We start from the raw sequence: 20596 nt of genomic DNA, 5'->3' as shown, positions 1-20596 counted from the left end.
AGCTCCGTCCTCCAGAGAGGACAGGTAGCATTGGCTGGGTGATTTGTAGATGCCAGTGGTATTTCTGTCTGGTACACTCTGCAGGTGAAGGACATACTACATGATCCTGTTTAAAGGCTGAGAGGTCTATGTTTAATTAGTCTTCCTACTGACCCTCAAACATTTAGTGCCTTGAGTCCTATCTGCCTAGGTGGCTCTAAGAGTCAGAAATATTATTTGATGTGTTGGCATGTTCATACTTCTATGTTTAACTGAAAGTCCTTTCTTGATCTTAGCATGCCCACCTCCACCCAAGGTGCACAATGGGCGTCACACTGGAGGACGTGTATCTCCATATCTTCCTGGGATGATCGTCAACTACACCTGTGACCCAGGCTACCTGTTGGTGGGGAAAGGCTTCATTTTCTGTACACATGAGGGAACCTGGAGCCAAGTTTACCATTATTGCAAAGGTACCTTCTATTCTTGCTTGGCTTTTATGGACAATTTCTGCATGAGGCTGATAAGGCTGATGGAGATCTTCTCTGAGAGAATGATGAAATGAGTATCAATAGAGGAGATGAAAAGCAGAACAAACAGTAGGAAGAGAGGCTGCACAAATATCCTTACCTCTACCAAATAAGTAGGAAGAACAGAGGGAATTGTCAGTGATAGAATAGATATCAACCATGAATTTAAAATGCTTTCCAGGCCTTTTACTAATAAACTATTTCAGCTTTAAAGGATCACAGATGGTCCTCACAAATACCCTTAGAATAATGGTTCACAACCTTCTGGCCCTTTAAATACAGTTCCTCATGTTGTGACCTAACCATAAAATTATTTTCGTTGCTACTTCATAACTGTAATGTTGCTACTGTTATGAATCGTAATGTAAATATCTGATATGCAGGATGGTCTTAGGTGACCCCTGTGAAAGGGTTGTTTGACCGCCAAAGGGGTCGCGACCCACAGGTTGAGAACCGCTGCCTTAGAAGGTCAATAAGAGATTAGAAGCACTTTGTTGTGAGGACTGTAGAAGTGAGGTCGGAGCAGTTAGTTCTGGAATGACTAGGTGTGGAGTCTCACTATAACTTCCAAGTCCAAAGGTAGTTTATTGCCTCTTACCTGCACCAAGTGCCAGGAATGATTTTTGTTATTCTGTCTATGTTTGCAAAAATGAAATATGACTTTAAAACCTTACTCAGCAATATTCTAAAAAGCTACAAAATGTGGAATTAAAATTCATATTCTATGACTAGGCATGCTACTGAGATCTTTACAAAAGTGATGTGTGTTAGTCCACAGAAGAATCTGATGAGGTGGGATGATTATTCTTGCTGTCTTACCGAGGAGGAAATTGAGGTGTAGAGAGATCCAGTTACTAGCCTATGATCCTCAGCACAGGAGTGATGGTGCTAGGATTGGACCCCAGCTCATCCGCTGCTTTCTAACTCTGCACTTTATAGTGACTCCTTTTTAAATGTGGCTTTTTGACTTTTCAAAACTATAAGTTAAGGGCTTTTTGCTTTGCTTGTTTCTCTTCTATTCTTTCATTTTTGCAAATACTATGTAATGTTAAGGATTGGTTATTCTTATGGCTGCTGTGGTTACAGGACTTTATGGCCCTCTCTGACCTAAAAGTCTCAGAAATCTGGCTTGGCCTCCTGCCCCTCAATTTGAGAGACAGAGAAGAAGTGGGCAACACAATGATGGCAAGTGACTCTGTTTTGGTTATTTGCCAGAATGGATGGCACTTACAGAGTCCCTGTGGCTCCGCAGAAACCAAAAGCTCACCCCTCCTTTTTTAAAAAAAATTATTTTTAAAATCGATTTTCAGACAGAGAGGAAAGAAGAGGGAAAGAGCCAGAATCATCCATGTGAGAGCCAAACATCAATCAGTCAACTGCGTCCTGCATGCTTCCTACTGTGGATTGAGCCTGCAACCCGGGCATGTGCCCTGTCAGTGCATGGGATGACGCCCAACCAACTGAGCCACACCAGCCAGGGCTCCTCTTTGCTTTCCTATATAATAAAAGGCCAGGGACCATAAGCGTACCAACCAGAATGACCCCTTGACCAGTCGCCATGAGGTGCATTGACCACCTTTTGGTCCCTCTCCCTCCCAGCCATGAGCGGTGGCGGGCAGGGTGGCAAGCAGCAGGAAGCAGCAGCAAACTACTCGTGCATGATTTCGTGTGCTGGGCCTCTAGTAGTTACATAAGAAGTATGAAGATTTAGGGAATCGTTCCAGGATTAACTATTCAGATTAGGACTCTGGGATAGTTTTCCGGAAAATAAGAGAATTGTATCCCATTCTCCTAGTGGCTGCTTTCTTTTCATTTACATAAAATTGCTTTTGTCTTAATAACTGTTCCCTTCAAACATGTCTAATTTATTCTCTATTTTCAGCCTTAGCAAAATTAGCCAGGAATCTTATTTAAAAGACAGTTTCTTAATCTACATCCCCAAGAACTTTGATTCTGACATTTTGAGTTGGGGGTCCAGATGTCTATTTTTAACAAACCCACTAGAATATTCTGGTGTAGAAAGACCACAGACCATACTGAGAGAATTAGCACTTTACCTGATTGGGTTTTACAAGAGAAATTAGACTTTTACAACTAAAAACAGGCTTTGCTTAAATCGAAGAAGTGGTGGCTGGGCAGAGAAAGACAGCAAAGTAAGGTTGAGCTAAGTGAGATAAATTAAGTTGAAAACAGATATTTCAAATTCAGAATCATGATTTACTAATGTCTTTGTTCTATATGTAGAAATGAGCCAGAAACAGGCATTTAATCGAGAGGCAAAAAGCAGTATTGGTTGTATTCCCAGAGAGTTCATGTGATCTTCCTATGTCCTGTGGTACGACCCCGGTGGACCTAGGCTGGAGTATGCTTATCCTGACTCCTCATCTTTCCACAGCTTGCCAGTTTCAGAGTTATTCACAATTAAAAGTGGATTACACTACATTCCATATTCCAAGGAAAATAAAGTTTGAGAATCTTAAATCATACAATGTTTATCTTAAATCATACGATATTTAGGGAGGGGCTATCAATTTTTCTTGATTGAAAACATGACCCCTCTTTGCTGAAGGGAAGTAGGTTTGGGGGTCACAGGTCTTTCCATTATGGTAGTTACAACTAAAGTTCTCAATAAAATATCAATTTCCTTCCAATTTTCTAATTTCAGAGGTAAAATGCAGCCTCCCAAAGTTTACGAATGGAATCTGGAAGGAGTTGGACATGAGGCAAGAATTTCGATTTCGAGATACCGTAACCTTGGAGTGTAAAGATGGATATACTCTGGAAGGCAGTCCCCGGAGCCAGTGCCAGGCAGATAACACATGGGACCCTCCTCTGGCCACATGTACTAGTACATCTGGTAAGTGCAAGAGCAGGTGCAGGGAATACAGGTCCTCCCCAGTCGTGCACTGTTCATTCATTCATCCGTACTGTCATCGAATGTGGTGTGATTGTTACAGCATCGAACGTGGTAGCACTAAGGAGTGCAAGAGGAGCTCCTAATTCTTCTCCAAACGCCCTTAGTAAAGACAGCCAAGCAAGCTTTGCTCTCTTCACAGTTCTCAACCCATTCATCTTTCCTTGGGGACCTCACTGAACCTTTTTGGTCTGCATCACTCTATTGTTGCATGCATCCCACAGTAATGATTTAGTTATAGCGCGGGGCCTTAAAAGTCAAGGCCATCAGAGATAGAGCAGGCCTTCAAGAATTTCAGCATGAGTCAGGAAACACCTTCCAAGCTGCTGAGACCAGCTGTCCTGTCTCCCTCACTGCTGTAGGCCACAGGATTCTAAACGGGTAAAACTACATCAGCAGATTTAGAAATCAGGTGTCATTGAGCTGTATTGGCAACTAGATAGAAAATTCTAAAGCCTGAACTTGTACACATCAAGGAGCTGATGAGCAAAATTAACGATGAATAACTTTTCTTAATCTAAGTTAGTGCCAGGCCTCCCTCACCCATTCTTATTCTTATTTGTAGGAGTGAATACCAAGATTGTTCAAGATGTTTTTATAGTTAATCCCTTGAATTGCTAGTTAATCTGATTTATAAATGTTCTTTCCAAATTATAAACTTGTAACCTCCTGAATATCAAATTGTTTTCACTTTGGCAAAAAGCTATCTGGATGAATGAACGCCTTTACAGCAGTGGTTCTCAACCTTTAATACAGTTCCTCATGTTGTGGTGACCTCCAGCCATAAAATTATTTTCGTTGCTACTTCATAACTGTAATTTTGCTACTGTTATGAATCGTAATGTAAATATGTGATATGCAGGATGTATTTTCATTGTTACAAATTGAACATAATTAAAGCATAGTGATTAATCACAAAAACAATATGTTATTATATATGTGTTTTCCGATGGTCTTAGGCAACCCCTGTGAAAGGGTCGTTCGAACCCCAAAGGGGTCGCGACCCACAGGTTGAGAACCACTGCTTTAGAGTGTTCGAAGATGTGGCCATGAAAGACGGAAAATTCTCATAATGGAGGACTACCCTACCAGACATTAAAAGAAATATAAAGCCACAATACACAAATCACTTTAAAGTAACACAAAACTGACTCATTTTTATAAGTGAAACAGAATAGATATTAATAAAATAAAGGTTATTATAAATAAAAGTAAAAGTATCTTACAGATGAAATATAACAGAGGTGGTAAAGATGATCAAATAACATAGGTAGATTGAAACAAATTTAGGACTTTTTATCTTACAAAAAGTACCAGATGTATTAGAGAGTTAAAGTTTTTAAAGTCAATATAAAAGCTAACGTAAATGATATTTATTTATCAAACCTCTGGAAGAAGACTTAAATTCTTTGAACTTTTTGATATGATAGAGAAAATAATAAAAGATCAACAAATTTGACTTACAGCTTATGTGGGTATTTTGGAAAGTAAGAAAGCAGTAGACAGATGAGAAATATGGGGCAAATATAATGAAGAGTTAATAGTATTATCATACCAGTAGCAGTAGTGGTAGTTGTGGTGGTAAAAAATTAACATATATTGATTGAGAGCTTAATTCCACTGTTCAAAGGTTAGGTAGGTAAAGAGATGCTATAAATATGTAAAAACCTACATGTATGGGAATATGTTCTGGAAGGGAATGTACCAAAGCATTTCATGGTGGTAGAATTATGTGTGATATTTTTCTTTTGTTCTGTTTTATACATTCTTTGCTGTAGTTCTATTAATTTTATGATAAAATGGTAAGTTAAAAAGAAAGGAAACAGACCACTGAGTACAGAAGATAAAATGAGATTATCTCAGTAAAACCAATGGTTTTTTAAATTAAAACGAAATTGGACTGTGCAATGATAAAAATTAGGCTAAATTGTCATTGGCTGAGGGCTCCTGTTCAATCATGTTGTGAGGGCTTGACTGATGCATTTGTGAATTTATCTTCCTTTTAGGCCGACGCAATGCTCGCATTATTGGTAAGTTTTATAAAGGGTTTGCTGAGAAACTGCAGCACCTTTAACAGTAAGTATCCACTTATAATGAATGAAATGTAAAAAGAGAGGTCAAAATATCTTACATTGCGATTTCATTTAGAAAGGAGACAGTGATAGACTCAGGCCACTGGCGAAACTGGTATCCTCATCTGCCTATAGAGTGTTCTCCATCAGAGGCTCTGCACTGTCTTTGAACCATTAAAGATGACCAGTCCTTCATTTTATTTTATTGTAGCTGGAGAATACAACCTGGGAATATTCTTCAGGGCGGTAGTCAGGCTCACTTGCACAAATTGGAGCCACAGAGACCACCAAGCCCGTTTCTGGGATCTGAGTATGGAAGAGGAATAGCGTTATGAGAGAGTCGGCTTCAGAGGGAATTGGCAGAGTTTGTTGCATAGAATAGCTCCTGTGCCTCACACAAGAGATGCGCAGGCCTGAGGGGTGGAACCCAGGAGTCAGCGCTGTTCTCACATGTTGTTGAAAGGCTGCTGTTGGACTACAGGTTGCAGAATGGCTCTGCTCACTCCTTACCCTTAACCCTATAGAAGTGACAGTAAAGAGCTGGATTAGACAAGGAGCAGAGGGGAGATCTTTTTGTTATTGTTGTTAATCCTCACCGGAGGATATTTTTTCCCATTGATTTTTAAAGAGAGAGAGTTGGGGGTGGGGGAGGAGACTCACCCCAACCAGGGCAGGGATGGAACCTGCAACCCAGGTAGGTGGCTTTGGCCAGGAATCAAACCCATGACCCTTTGGTACACGGGCTGAGCTCTAGCCACTGAGAAATGCCAGCCAAAGGGGAAATCGTAAAGGTAAGCCTGTGTCGGTGTTTTTTAAACCAGAATTTAGTTACATTTTTAAAAAATCATTGGCAACCTCTAGAGCAGTGGTTCTCAACCTGGCCCTTTAAATACAGTTCCTCATGTTGTGACCCCAACCATAAAATTATTTTCGTTGCTACTTCATCACTGTAATGTTGCTACTGTTATGAATCGTCATGGAAATATCTGATATGCAGGATGGTCTTAGGCGACCCCTGTGAAAGGGTCGTTCGACCCCCAAAGGGGTCTCGACCCACAGGTTGAGAACCTCTGCTCTAGAGAGACTAGATACGAAGATAGAGATGAAAAGCTATGGGTTGTATTTTGCATGCACTTAATTACCTTGTTTTACTGCCTAGGCATATCCTCCAGTGTGGTCATCTTTATTATACCCATCATTGTTTCCTGTTGGGTGATTCTAAAGCGCAAAAAACGGTCAGTCCAGCCATGGGCTTTGCAATCACTAAGACCTATGCTCATACTCACTCACTAGCTTTGCACCCTGGGCAAGGTACTTCGTCTCTCTAAAGTTCATTTTCCTTGCCAGAAAAATAAGATAATAGTCGCTCCTACCGCAACACAGTGCCTTTCTTATAATGAATGTCACGAAATGTTAGCTATTGTTATTTATACATGACTATTCTTACTGATATTTAAAAGTAATTCAATACTTCTTTTGCTATCAGTGCTTATGTACCTTCATGACAACTGCTACTTTCCATACTATAGGTATTGTACAAAGTACAGAGCGTATATCTTCACTCTGGGGGTGAAAGGAAGCCTTGTGTAAGATGGCAGCGCAAAGCCAGTTCAATGTCACAATCCTGTTGTACCAGTATTTACTAAGCAATATGGCTTTGGGATAGAGAAAGGTGTTGTCCTAAGGCGTGGGCGCTTGTCTATAAGCGGGTTAGAGTTCCGACACAACCTACAGAATGGTTTCTGTATTATTTTCTAATCCGAGGTTTTACTCAGTTTTGAAAAGTGTGACTTGGTTACATTTTTCTTTTTAGATGCCTTACAAAGATATGGGAAACCTGAGACAAATTACGCTCTAAATGTCCAAATGGAAGTTATTGATTACCTCCCTTCAAAACAAAAATGTATATAATTTAGTTCTTTTTCTCATCTTTTTCTCCCCTGCCAATTAGCAATGATGCAGATGCAAAATCTAAGGAAGTCAATATCCATTTACATCCCCAAGAAGGGAGCTGTGATCATGCGCCAAGTCTGCAGACAAGTGAGGAACATAGCAGGTACCGAACACAAATTGAAATCAAAATGCTTTCAACAACCCAAGTATCAAAATGGAAACAGGATTTAAATATGCCATTGTACCTGGTAGATCACTAATACCAAAGCCGTTGGAAAGTACTTCAGGAGCTGGATACACTGCTGCTGGTGGTGTCTTTCTTGGATAATTGTTTCCAGTGACTTGGGGTGAGGACTCCGCAGTCCTGTGCACAGGCACTGTTTTCTTCAGCATTCCTGTATTAATTGTGTGTTTGTTAGCGGTGGAAGTGGAGTTCTTGGGGTGCCCTGGGGGAAAGAATTTTATTGATGATATAAAGTTAAGAGGGTTCCCTTCCAAGATCCCATCTATGTCAGCCCCACCATGGAAGAAGTCCGAGCTTACCTTCGGCAGGGCTAGAATTAGGGATGCCAGTCTCCACCCCATAGTAAAGCACAGGCCAGTCCAGCATCCGCATGTGGGGTCCACATGGCCATGGGCCACGCGGCTTCTAGGCCCACATGGCTATGGAGAGAGAACACGCAAGCGCACGGGGCAGGTGCAGGCCATGAAGCGAGAGTGCCACAGCACCAGACCAGAACCAGTGCCACACGAGAGAGGGAACTCTTTGTCCTGGGATCATGTATTCCCAAATTTTCCTGAGTTTGCATTGTGTCTACCCCCCTAGTCAATCCATTGTTCCTCAAGCCAGACTGACAGGCAAGCCTCTTTTCTACATCAAGTGATGCCCTAAATTTCAAAATGAAAGCTACTGACTACCTCATTTCAAAACTAAAATGTATATAATTTAGCTATTTTTCTCATCCTTTTCTTCCCTGCCAGTTAGCACTAATACCTGGCTGGGCAGGGGAGACGCATTTGTTTTCTTCTATTATCAGGGGACTTCGATGGAAAAATTATGCAAAACTGATTCATAGTCAGCCATGCTACCACCAAATATAAACAGACTAAATAACCAGACCATAAGGGCAATGCTTGTCTTTATACAAATTTTATTTAAAAATGTTCCGAAGACTGCTTAAAATATCATTTGATTTACCCTATTCTTGCCAGGTTACCTGCCTAAAACACTTTGCCACCTTCCTTCCAATCTAAGTTGCATGAACCCAGCTCAGAATTCACTGACCCAAGAAGCTCCCCCAAATAACTCTAGTCCAAAGTGATGTCTCTCTTTAGAACTCAAAGCACTTCCTGTCTATTCCAATTTTTAAAATAAATTATTTTCTTTCAAGGATAATATATACTCATTGAAAACAGAAAATACCCAGAAACATAAAAATAATAAAAATCACTTGTAATAACCCTCCACCCAGTGGTTAGTATTAAGCTACTTTGCATATTATTTTGCATTTGCAAGGTTATACTTTGAGATTATGTTGATGTGATTTTGGTTTCACAAATGACAACCATTCTTCTCATTGTTAAAAACTGTATATGAATTCATCATACAGTATTCGGCTTTTCATTTGTTGTTTTTTACCTATTAACTCTATTGCATTCTTTTACTCACTCATTCATTGAGTCTACAAATTTTGATTAGTCACTGATCGTTGTAACAGGAAAATCGATGAGTCCGGGCTGCCTGTCACTACTTGAGCCATTTCAGCAGATAGGGTTGAGTCATATAAGAGCATTTATTCCAATAATGCCAGCAGTATGGGAGAGCAGCAGGTCATCCATAAAAATCTGCTCTGCCTCCACGCCCCCCACCTCCTCAACCCCCGCCCCCCACCATAAGCCAGCTGCTTATATTGGGTAGATGGACAAAGATTACATGGGGAAGTAGGCAAAAGGGATAAGAAAAGGTATGTAAAATGGGCAGTTTAAATGTAATGCAGGCTGGGGATTGCAAAGGCCTGGGGGTGCCTCTGGTTTCTGCAACACGGTTGTTAACCTTTCAATGATAATGGGCAGCTCCTGGAAGTGGAGGCTGGACCACATTTCCAGGTGAGCTCCCAGGTCCCACATGCAACTCCCATCCAGGTTGAAATGTGCTTTCTTTAATCAGAACAAAACAATCATGGTGAACAGATCATGATTAATATTTCTTATCATTATAGCTGGTCCCCAATATTCTTTGTCTGCCCCTAACCTAATGTACCACACATTGTGCTTGTGTGTTTTCTCTCCCAGGCTAAATTAACGTACGTATTCATAAAGACCATCACTGTAAATGTCCTCAAATTTCTGAGTATAGACTTAATCAAATGAGAAGTGGTCAGTAAATATTTGAGAATCAATTTACCTAAATGTTATCTATCCTCAACTTTTTGGAGACATTCTTTTACCTCAAGGTGCATCTCACGTTGTGTTTATTAACTGTTGGCTGCTTTTTTATAAAAAACTAGGAACTCCTTAATAAAGTAATGTCAAATTTTCATTTTTAAGATTGGAATTCTGATAACAGGTGTTCTACAGGAGAAGGTTAATCGTTTGTAGACAAGGAGTGAGCTAGAATCGGTGCCAAGCTGAAAAGCTGTGCACTCAGGTCAGGTGCAGGGTCAGAGAGGATACAGGTAATGAGGCAGACAGACTCCAAAGACACAGCCATGCGTTGGAACACATGAGAATGCTCAATGATGATGCAGGTAACAGGATGTTGGGAACACTTGTGAGCTAGAAAGGGGACAATGATGAAGGGTCAGGTGGCAATAATTACTGGGAGTTCCAGGTGAGCTGAGGGGAGTCTGACCATTTGTGACAACACAGTGTTCCCGGCCTTAAGAAAGACTGGCGGAGGGAGCATTCGGACACCTTAAACTATGCAATACCTCCTTTCAATCTTGACTGTGACAAGGGCAGGAGGACAGGCTATCTGAAACTGCCCCACCCCCAAACTACCAGATTCTGTTTACTTCCCCCTGCTGTAACCATGGTTCAGAAAGGAGACTAAAAGAAAGCTTTTGTGTGTTACAATGGACCTGTAGGTTTTCTGGAATAAGACACTTTTTATTTAATTGCTCAACTCTGAGGACACTTTTCCTTTTACAAAAAGAAATGGGGAATGGTCAACTTATTCATTCATCCCTTATCTACTAAGTGTCTCAGTTTATGCCATACTGTCTCGTGTCCTACATGGCTACCAAAACAGAGGGCAATAAACACTTCTTTTAAATGTGATGTCAGTATCATGATTAGCAGCATAGAAATTTGTTGACCCTGCTGTCATTTAAATAAGAATTCCTTTTATTTCAGTGTCCCTCCTTGACAACATACTATAAAGCTGAAGAACATCTCAAATGAAAATGCTCATTGGAAAGGAGCCGATTCATTTCAACAGAATAAGATCTGAGACTCATAAAGTCCTTGAAGTGGCCTCACAGAGCGGCCAGCGTGTGCACGTGGAGATGCTGGCTGTCACTCCATCTTCCTTCTTTGTGCTGAAATGAAAGAACGCCCTGTCTAGCCACGGGAAGGACTGCGCTTAGGGCTTAGAAGCAATCTCAGTTATTTAAAGGAAGAAGTTGTCTCCTAGGATTTCTGTCTATAAGTTTGTCATTTGTCTTTCATATTTTTAACTATTCATATAGGTGATCTTGAACAATGTGGGGGTTAAGTGGTGCCATCTGAATGAAAATTCTTTTTATGATTGGCCATTTGCTAAATCCTGCATGCAACATCCCAGGATACAGAGGGGCAACTGTATAGTTACTGAAAAATATTCACCCATGCAGTTCAGACTCTTGTTGTTCAAGTGTTAAGTGTAATATGGAATGGACTCAAAAAGAGAATTTGGAAAATGCAGGAGGAAGATATAAAAAACAAGAAAGTCAGATATAATTATACTCCCCAGGGATAATGACTGCTAATGTTTCAATTCACTTTCTGCTAATTTTTCTTCATATATATGGGTCTTTATACACACATATGTCTTTCTTTCTTAATTACCTTCTTTTTTGTTTGTAGAGCAGAATCCATTCCTTTTAGACAGATTAGAGTAAAAGATATGTATGTTTTCACTTTCTCAAAAAAATATATGTAATTTCTGTTTCTTAAAAAGTCATTAGATGATTATAGGAAAGATGGCTTAAGAATACTCAAGAGAAATATTTGGGGGGAAAATAAGCTTTGGATATTTCCTAAAATCTATTTCAAAAGTACTTTGTACTATGCTCTGTTTAAGAAACATACTGAATTTTAAATAAAAGTAATTTTTTATATAAAAGTAACTAGTTTACTTTTGAATGGATTCAGCATACACTAAATTTACTAAGAAACATGACTTTTAAGAATTTATCAAATTAATAACATGTATTGACACATTCTCTACAAGTAGCCCTAGAGTCTCTAAAAAATCCAAATCCTTATAGATGAAAATGAATTTGGGGTGATATTATGGGCCACCTGAGAAAATAGCAGAATCTTACTGGATATTTAAGAATAGATTTGTGTATGACTACTGGTGTGTAATTCTGGTTTTAATAGTTGTTTTTGAAGTATATTCTGATATTTATGTTGATAAATATCAATAGTGAACTGGACCTCAACTAGAAGTTTAATTTCAAATCATACAAGAGGAAAAAAACAAAGCAGAACCAAAGAGTCAACGGACAAAGTGGGAAAATAAATTGCAACATATCACAGACAAAGGGTAATGGGCTTAACTGAGAGTTAGTAATTCAAAGACTAATTCTCCCCTACCTCTCTCTAAAAGGGCAAGAGATATTTATCCAGATCTCTCTCTCTCTCACACACACACACACACACACACACACAGGCAAATAGTCCACAAATATATAAAAAGCTGCTCAATGGTTTGCTTAGCAAATTCCTATTATTTCTTGGGTTTGGGGAATAGAATCTTTGAAAAGAGGTATAGAAATTAACTGAGAATTAGCCTTGCTTAGAATTAAAAATCCCTTCATAGAAAAAATTCTAAATTCTTTTCCCCCCCTTCTGAATGGAGTAGGTTGGTGCACAATGTGATTAAGAAATACTGATGCCTGTGACTTTTTAATTGTTAAAAAAATGAGATTTTTAACATTAGTTATCTCTGTAAAATACCATATTGCCTAACTTAATTGTATTATTGAGCAATTTTGTTAACTTCCTTTTTACTTTAAATATATTTTTATTGATTTCAGAGAGGGGAAGCGAGAGGAAGAGAGTGAGAGAGAAACATTAATACTGAGAAAGAATCATTGATCAGTTGCCTCCTGCATGCCCCCCATGGGGATTGAGCCCAAAACCTGGGTATATGCCCTGACAGGGAATCAAACCGTGTCCTGGTTCATGGGTGGACACTCAACCACTGAGCCATACCCGTTGGGCTTCTGTTAACTTCTTGCCTCACATTTTTTCAACTGAAAAGTAGCAGCTGAAACAATTATTTTCCAAAGCCATTTCCAATGCTAATCTAACTTTTATTTTGTACACTTAGATGTGAGATATGTTAATTTTAAATGATAATGCTTCAATGAAATCTTGTCTCCTCCATTATAAGAAAGAAATAAAAGCTTTTAGTATTGAAACTCTCTTAGGAAATATGGTTTGCAATGTATCTACTTTTTCAAGGCTTCCACAACAAGAGGAAACAAAATGAAAACGTGCTCCTTCTGAGAAATGCCCTCCTTTCTGTATTTGGCTGCCTTCAAAAGGCCTGCTTGGGTGTGGCCTACCACAGCAAGGCTCTGGCTGGTAACAGCTATTGGCTGGCAGGTGCTTACCAGGTGCAGATAGAGAAGGCATAGCTCTCAGGGCCAGTCTCAGAAGCAGAGCTCATCCTCTGTTCAGCCAGCCACTCTCTCAGGTTTCCACAAACCCCTCCTGTGTCATTCACCAGGACAGTCGAAGGCCTTTTCTGAGGGCATTCACAGGGGCATTCATGCTGCTACCCCACCTCTGAAAAGCATCATGTAAATATACTAATGTAGGCGGCAAAGAATCATCTAACATTGTTTTCTTTTAAAGAAGTCGGACTCTCGCCGAAACCGGTTTGGCTCAGTGGATGGAGCGGGGGCCTGCAGACTGGGGGGTCCCGGGTTCAGTTTCGGTCAAGGGCATGTACCTGGGTTGCGGCTGGTCGATGTTTCTCTCTCATCGATGTTTCTGACTCTCTATCTCTCTCCCTTCCTCTCTGTAAAAAATCAATAAAATATATTTTAAAAAAAACAAATAAAGAAACAAGTCGGACTCTCATAACATCCCCACATACCAACTACATCATACCACAATTCATAAAGCCCTAAAAGGGATCTGCCACACAGCTCAAAACCTGGGTATTCATGCACATTCACCACTCTCTTCTCCTTTTCTCTTTAGCCTTTTGAAAAAAATATTTAGGGGGAGTTAGAGGAACCACTATTTTTTTTGTTATTAATCCTCACTGGAGAATTTTCCCATTGATTTTAGTGAGGGGGGCGGGGGGGAGTGGGAGAGAAGGGAGATAGAAAAACATTGATGAGAGAATGCCACATTAATCAGTTGCCTCCTGTACATACCTCAACCCAACTGGAGTGGGGAACCTGCAACCCAGGTACATGCCCTTGATCGGAGTTGAACCCCAGGCCCTTGGGTTGGTAGGCTGCTGCTCTAACCACGGAACCATGCCAGCCAGGGCAGAACCACTTGTTTTTACTCCCCTACTTCCCTCAAAGCCTTAACCCTCTCTGCTTTTTTCCTGTGAGGACCTTAGGAAGTTCACGATCAATATTCTCCTTTGAACTCAGTCACTAAAATGATCTCAATGCTAAGAGACAAACATTAGCTCCACTTCATAGGTCAGCTTGTCTGCCTGATTAAGAAAGCTTTTCAGTGCAGACAATTCATATCTTATTTTTAAAAGAGACAAATCCAGTTTTGTGTTTTGTGTCTAAAATGATCAAAATCAAAATCTCTCAGAATTTTTTAGCATTTGGTACACCCATAGAGTGAAGCATTAAATGAGACATGTTAAACGCACTTGACTTCTACACCTGTTTGTTTCACTCAGTACTTAACACATATTTATTATACAGCTCCAGCAGGCCTAGGACTGTCTGGGCACAGGAGAAAAAGCAACAAAACTCTATTCCTGACTCATACAGCTTGTCCATAAAAATAGGGAACAAGGCTTGGGGCATATCCTGAGATGAGTCAACTCAAAACAAGTTGAAGCAATCGATGCGAAAATTTTAAATTATATTTAGAATGCTTTTGGAACATCAGGCGTAGAAATTTCATAGACTGAAAGCAAATTCCAGTTCTGAATCTAATCTAGTACCTGTAACTAAGAAACTCACCATATTTTCCCCCTATCTTTTGAATATTCTCACAAGAAAAAAAAACTTACTTCCAAGGCCCAAATAGATGGGAAAGGTTTTCCTCACCTTTATTGAGATATAATTGACATAGAACATAGTGTACTAGTGGTTGTAGAGAATAGATTCTCTGTTTGAATAAGTGACAACATTAAGCTACTAAACTACCAGTATAACTCTTTTACACTGTTAGAATGAAGAGAAATGATAATTCCTCATAATTGAGTTTCTTATTCACTGTCTCCTTAATTATACCTCCTTTAATCTGTCTCATCATGGGATATCTAGATTTAATAACCCAAGATATTTTGGTGTTCATTTTATAATCATCTCCACACATAGTGTCTGACATGCTTGGCCAATAATCCATATATTAATTACGTTGGTCTGAGAGAAAGAGGAGATTCCATGGTTTGTGGAACCCAGAAGCCTCCAGTCCATCTCAGATGCAGAATTGTGTAAATGTATATGAAGTTTTGTAATTCCAGAACAAGCATTTCAGGTTTGTATGGGTTGCTTCCATTTCCTCACCAACATCTCATTCTTTAACCTGGAGCAGTACAGGTTCAATCCCCACCATTGTATGAACAAAATAGATGTTGATATATATATTGGATGGTTAAAAACAAATTTCTTTACCTGAATCCAAATGTAACATAAGGCCAGTCAATACAGAAAACTGAAAATCACAAAGAAAATTAAATATAATTGTGGTATATTTCCAACTAATCCCTTTTTCTGTGCATAAATATACTCCTTTTTTTTTTCAATAAAAGAAATACCAAAAGGTATACACTGATTTGAATTCTGCTTTTCATTTATGAATATTTTCTAGTTTCTCACAGTGATAGTGTTTTACACTGCTTGCTACATTGAATTCCACCCTAAAATGCTACCAAGCATCAATTCCTTAACACTATTACTAGACACTTAAGGTTTATATTTCTTCCAAATTATACATACACCTTTGCTCTCAGTGCTCATGATTTCTTTAGGATAAGCTCTAAATGGAACTGGTGGTTTAAAATCTATCTCCATTTAAAAACGTTTCACATTTATAAAACTGAGGTTTAAAATTAAAGGTTTGGGGACGCTTGTTCCCTCAAAATTTTACTCACATTGGGTGATATTTTTCTTCTTTGGCAACAACTAATGGGAAGAAAATGTCAACTTTTGTTTTCTTTTTACTACCCATCATGTTACTGGTTTTTCCCCCTCCTTTGACTACTCACATAAGGTTAACTCACAACCCTACAAACCTACAAATAAATCTTGCTCGTTCTCAATTTTCCGGGATTGAGAGATTGTTTCAGCAGAAAAGCTCTTTTTTTCTACGTCATCTAACGTTCTAACCAATTCCTACCCATTCTAACTCTACTGACATTCATTGCTCCCAAGAATTTGCCACTCAATACACCCTTATTCTTACTTTTTCATGCATGTACATTTCCTCTTCAATGAAATGAAACATTTAGTTCTGCAAGGTCATGGGCCCCATAGAGTTGAGGCTTAATATGCTTCATGGCACAGGGTTGTTGACTATTTTTCCTTCCCAGGGGTCCTCTCAGGAGAGTAAGGGACAAGAGTCATTTACATTAGGTGTGGGGTGTGCAGAGGCCAAACCCACCCAGGGCTGTCCTTCCCCTTCCAGGCCTGCACACCACCCCTTGCCCAGACCCCCCCCTTGCAGGCTGCCGATTGGCCCTGGCGCCCGCCCAGGACACGCCCACTTGTGGGGCGGCACCTGGAACTAATTCTGGGTTTTGCTGCATCCTATAACTTAATGAGGCACCTGCTCCTTGGCTCTCTCGGGATTCCCACTGATCTCCCCGACAATGACGGCTTTTGGCGGGACGCGAACCACACCTCCCCGGCGCCCTGAGAGCCCCTTCTCCTCTTGGAGCTTCGTTGGGGTCCTTTTGGTGGCTCTAGTGCTCCAGTTCCCCACATCCTTCGGTAGGAGCCTGGAGAGGGTGTGCGCTCCGGGGCGAACTGGAGCGGGTCAGGGAGCCCCAGGCCGTCCTCAGCCAAGGGCGGGGGCGGGGAGGGGGAGGAGCGGGGCTTCATTTGGTGCATCGGGAGGAGGCTCAGGACTGGGTCAACCGGGGTGACAGCGTGGCCGGAGATGCCCTGATCTTTCTGCGCGCGGATCTAGGAAGGGGGGGGGGGGTGGGGGGGAGCCCGCAGTGCCCGCGGCGAAGGCTGCCTGGTGGTGTCTCTAAGCCGGGGCGGGCGCTGGGCGCCGCAGAGTGTCCCGGGCTAAGCAAGCTGCGTCCCTGGCAAAGGCTGCAGGTGTTTGGGGCCCGGATCAATCAGGACGAGCCGCGCGGGCACGTGCTCCAGGTGCGGACTCCCCCGAGTGCTCTGGCGCCCGAGGTTGATGCTGAGCCCTTGCTGTGCCCGTGGGGGGGCAGGCGCTGTGCCCCCTGGGCCGGGGGCGCCTGGGTGGGCGGGCTGCTGTGCCCCCCTGGCGTGGGCTGGGGGGTCCGGGGCGGGTGTGGCGTTGTCCGCCGTGTGTTGGGTGGAAGTGCCCAGAGCAGCGGCGCAGGGTGTGGGGCGGGGAAGCTCCCTGCTGGCTGTGTATGGGCGCCGGGAGCGCGTGTTGGGCGGGGGCGCTGCAGGAAAGAAGCCTGCGTCCCTGGGTTCGGCGGGTTTTGGAAGGGCGCGCAGTGCTTTTTGCACGCAAATAGATGGGTTGTTGGCCACTATCGGGCGGGGTTTTGTTTTGATTTTCTTTCTTCCTTTTTTTTAGGGGGTGGGGGGCATGGAGTCATGTTTCTGTTCCTATCCATTATAGACAGTACACTATTCTATCACCAAATGGCTTCTTGGAATTGTTTTTTCTTTTTCTTTTTTCCCCATCGTGTTGGGTCCTATATGAGGGGAGATGCAAAACCACCTAAGAAAACACTGGCAGCCAACCAGTGAGAAATGACCACCCTAAGAAATGCTAATCTGCTTTTCCCCCACAGCTCAAAAATACAGCTGACAGCCCGTCCTCTGGGTTTATTTGGTGTTTTACTGAATGGGATATGCAATTTAAAATATATATGCCACACAAAGCATGCTTATCGTATCAAACATACGCAATGAAAGGACAGTAATTTTTAACACTTGGGTCTATGTCCTTCTGTCTTTATATCTCCTTGTGTTTCTATGCCACTGTTATTTTTAGAATTCTATCATATATACAATTTGTACACTGCATTCTGTCCTAAGCAGCCATCATCCTACAAATAGTTGCCTTGCATGTGCCATGTCCTGTGCTGGTCTTGAGGACACACTGATGAACAATAACAAACCATACCTATCTTCATGATCCTTATTTCATGTTTTTTTATTGTGGGTTCATACACACACACACACACACACACACACACACTGGAATATAAGCAGGGACTGTGTTTTGCCCACTGTTGGATGCAGGCAGACAGTAGGCAATCAGTAAATATTTGCTATAATGTACTGGGCGTGGCAGACACTAACCAAACCATAATACTACCCTGTTATAACCCAGGAGGGATGCTCTGGAGGGATGGAGGAGGATTCTCTGGCAGCATTTAATGAACAAATGACTGGTGGATGGTAACATGGGCAGTAGATAGACTAAGATATAAATTTACCACGTAACTCCAAAATCCTCAGATGCTTATGGAGAGAAAGTAAATGAGGAAATGGTGATTGCAACAGCGTTAAAAAGTTCCTGCCAGTGTAAGCATTCCAGGCAGAACTGCCCTCACATTCTGCAGTTCATGAACCTGTCCTTTCTAGAACAATCCTGGGAGTCACCGGACCATCTATAGCTGGAAATGGAGAAGCACCCTCTGCTCCACAGCCTGATTGTGGTGGTCACATGTTAGGTTGCCAGAAAGGAAATGCTGAGACAGAGATGGTGTGTAAGACAGTTATGAGGAAATGCTCTTAGGCTCAATATTTATGGAAAGGAGGAGGAAAAAAATCAAAACTGGAAAAGAAGAAGCTGAGTGGCAGTGCAATCTCAATGAAGGTCTCAGGGAACTCTGTGGAGAGTTATGAAACTGGAATTACTCTTTGGATGTATCCTGAGTTAAGGAGAAAAAGCCAACATTTTATACCCAATGTAGAGTAGTCATGGTATACAGACCACCCCAGAAATAGAGTTTCACCATGGGAGAGTTGCTTTAAAAAAACAAACAAAACAAAAAACAGAAAAAGAAAATGGGGGTGGGGGTGGGAAACCAGTAATACCAGGGCTAATGATCAAGAATTTTTCCAAAACATATATAAGATTAGATTTTATTTTAATGAGGATAAAATATATCCTCAATCCTATTGCCCATGAAAACAGGAAATTGGTTGATGTCAGATTTGATTCAAAATACATGTTAAAAAATGAAGTCTTTATGCAACAAGTCTAGAATCAAGATTGAGTCTCATCCCCATTCTAGTTAATGGAATACAATAATAATCATAAACACTTTAATGCTATGACCTAAAGCCTAAATGACTAAGATAGTAATGTGAATTCATTAAAGTAATTTTCGAGAATCATACATGTGCTGAGCTTATAAGGTCTCTGATGTTCTTTAGTTTCCTGTGCTATCCCAGAAAACTTTTTATTTATAAGGTTTTACATTTTATTTATTAGATTGTAGGAAGATGAAACTACTCCAGGGTCTTTGTGGAACTTTATGAAACATGACTTCCTCCATCTCTTCCTAAAGTCTCTAAAGTTCATCCTAAAATGTCTTCGCACTTCTGAGCTTATTTCTCTGTATTTGCACCCCTAACTGCAAGATATGTATTTTTGCCCCAGAAATGATTGCTACCCATTTTTTTTGTTTATTTTCTAAAGATTAAAGTTGTCAGGAAAATTAGTGACAAAGCAGAAGCAGTGTGCAAGTTTTAGCCTCTCTTACTTTGACATTCCTGTGGTCTTTGTGTCTAGGTCAGGGTAAGTTCCTGCCAAAGTATCCTGTTGGTAAGCCTAAAGTTCAGCGTGATCAGTCTGAGTTTGCTGTTGGGACATCTTGGGAATCTGAATGCCTTATCGGGTATATAAAAAAGTCGTTCTTTACCACCTGTCTAGAGACCTCCAAGTGGTCAGATACGGAGCAATACTGTAAACATGAGTATTCTAAAATAGAGACATCTTTGGGTCTATTAGTGTATCTCTGTGAGCTATCCTGTTGTGTTCATGATAAATAACCAGCAAATTATCTTAATGAAGAGGATCCTGGGTTCTGCATGTTCTCTTTTACTCCTAAGGGCATTGAGGGTTGAGGTTAAATTTTCACAGTTGGCCAACTCTATTTACCTGTAATCCCCATGAACTTGCTCTGTGCTCTCTGTACTGTGTTAGAGTGAGTTGTAAGTTAGTATGCAAGGAATATTAGTTTTCACTTCATTTTTACCCCATTTAATTCAAGAGATATTTTTGAGTAACTAATAGGTTTGAAGCTTTAAGCTAGATGATGGACTTGGAGAGAACCATAAAAGTCTATTGATCCCTTCTTGTAAAGAATTCCTTTACTAATTGTAAAGACCAGCTTTAAACAAATACCGTACTATGATATGATTTCATTTATTCATAGAGATAAATTTCTATGATATCATAGAGAAGTACATAATAAATGCTATCGAAAAGAATTGTGGAAATCCAGGCATTATAGGTAGAGGTATGAAGGTATGAAAGAACACATCTGTGGAAAATAGGAAAATTCGGTGTGGTTGCAGTATGAGGTGCGTGGTGAGGAATAGTAGTTGATTAAGTAGATTGGATCTTAACCGTGACAGGCCATGACTTTTTCTTTTCAATCAACTATGGTAAGT

General features: G+C 40.8%; 1 protein-coding gene across 1 annotated transcript in view; it reads left to right on the top strand.

Moving 5' to 3' along the window:
* The window catches only part of CR1 (complement C3b/C4b receptor 1 (Knops blood group)), a gene marked incomplete at its 5' end in the record, with an annotated part of 60732 nt that extends 49024 nt beyond the window's left edge, over positions 1-11708 (top strand). Inside the window, 6 exons of the mRNA XM_081113294.1 lie at positions 276-452; positions 3175-3366; positions 5430-5453; positions 6655-6730; positions 7447-7551; positions 10743-11708. Coding sequence (XP_080969420.1) covers positions 276-452; positions 3175-3366; positions 5430-5453; positions 6655-6730; positions 7447-7551; positions 10743-10755 — 587 coding nt within the window. The 3' untranslated portion in view covers positions 10756-11708. The remainder of the gene's footprint in view (positions 1-275; positions 453-3174; positions 3367-5429; positions 5454-6654; positions 6731-7446; positions 7552-10742) is intronic.
* Between the last annotated feature and the right edge of the window lie 8888 nt (positions 11709-20596).

The sequence above is a fragment of the Myotis nattereri genome, assembly GCF_964212035.1.
Source record: "Myotis nattereri genome assembly, chromosome: 18".
Classification (NCBI taxonomy): domain Eukaryota; kingdom Metazoa; phylum Chordata; class Mammalia; order Chiroptera; family Vespertilionidae; genus Myotis; species Myotis nattereri.
Note: the sequence above shows the minus strand (reverse complement) of the source record. Positions and strands in the feature narration are given on the sequence as shown.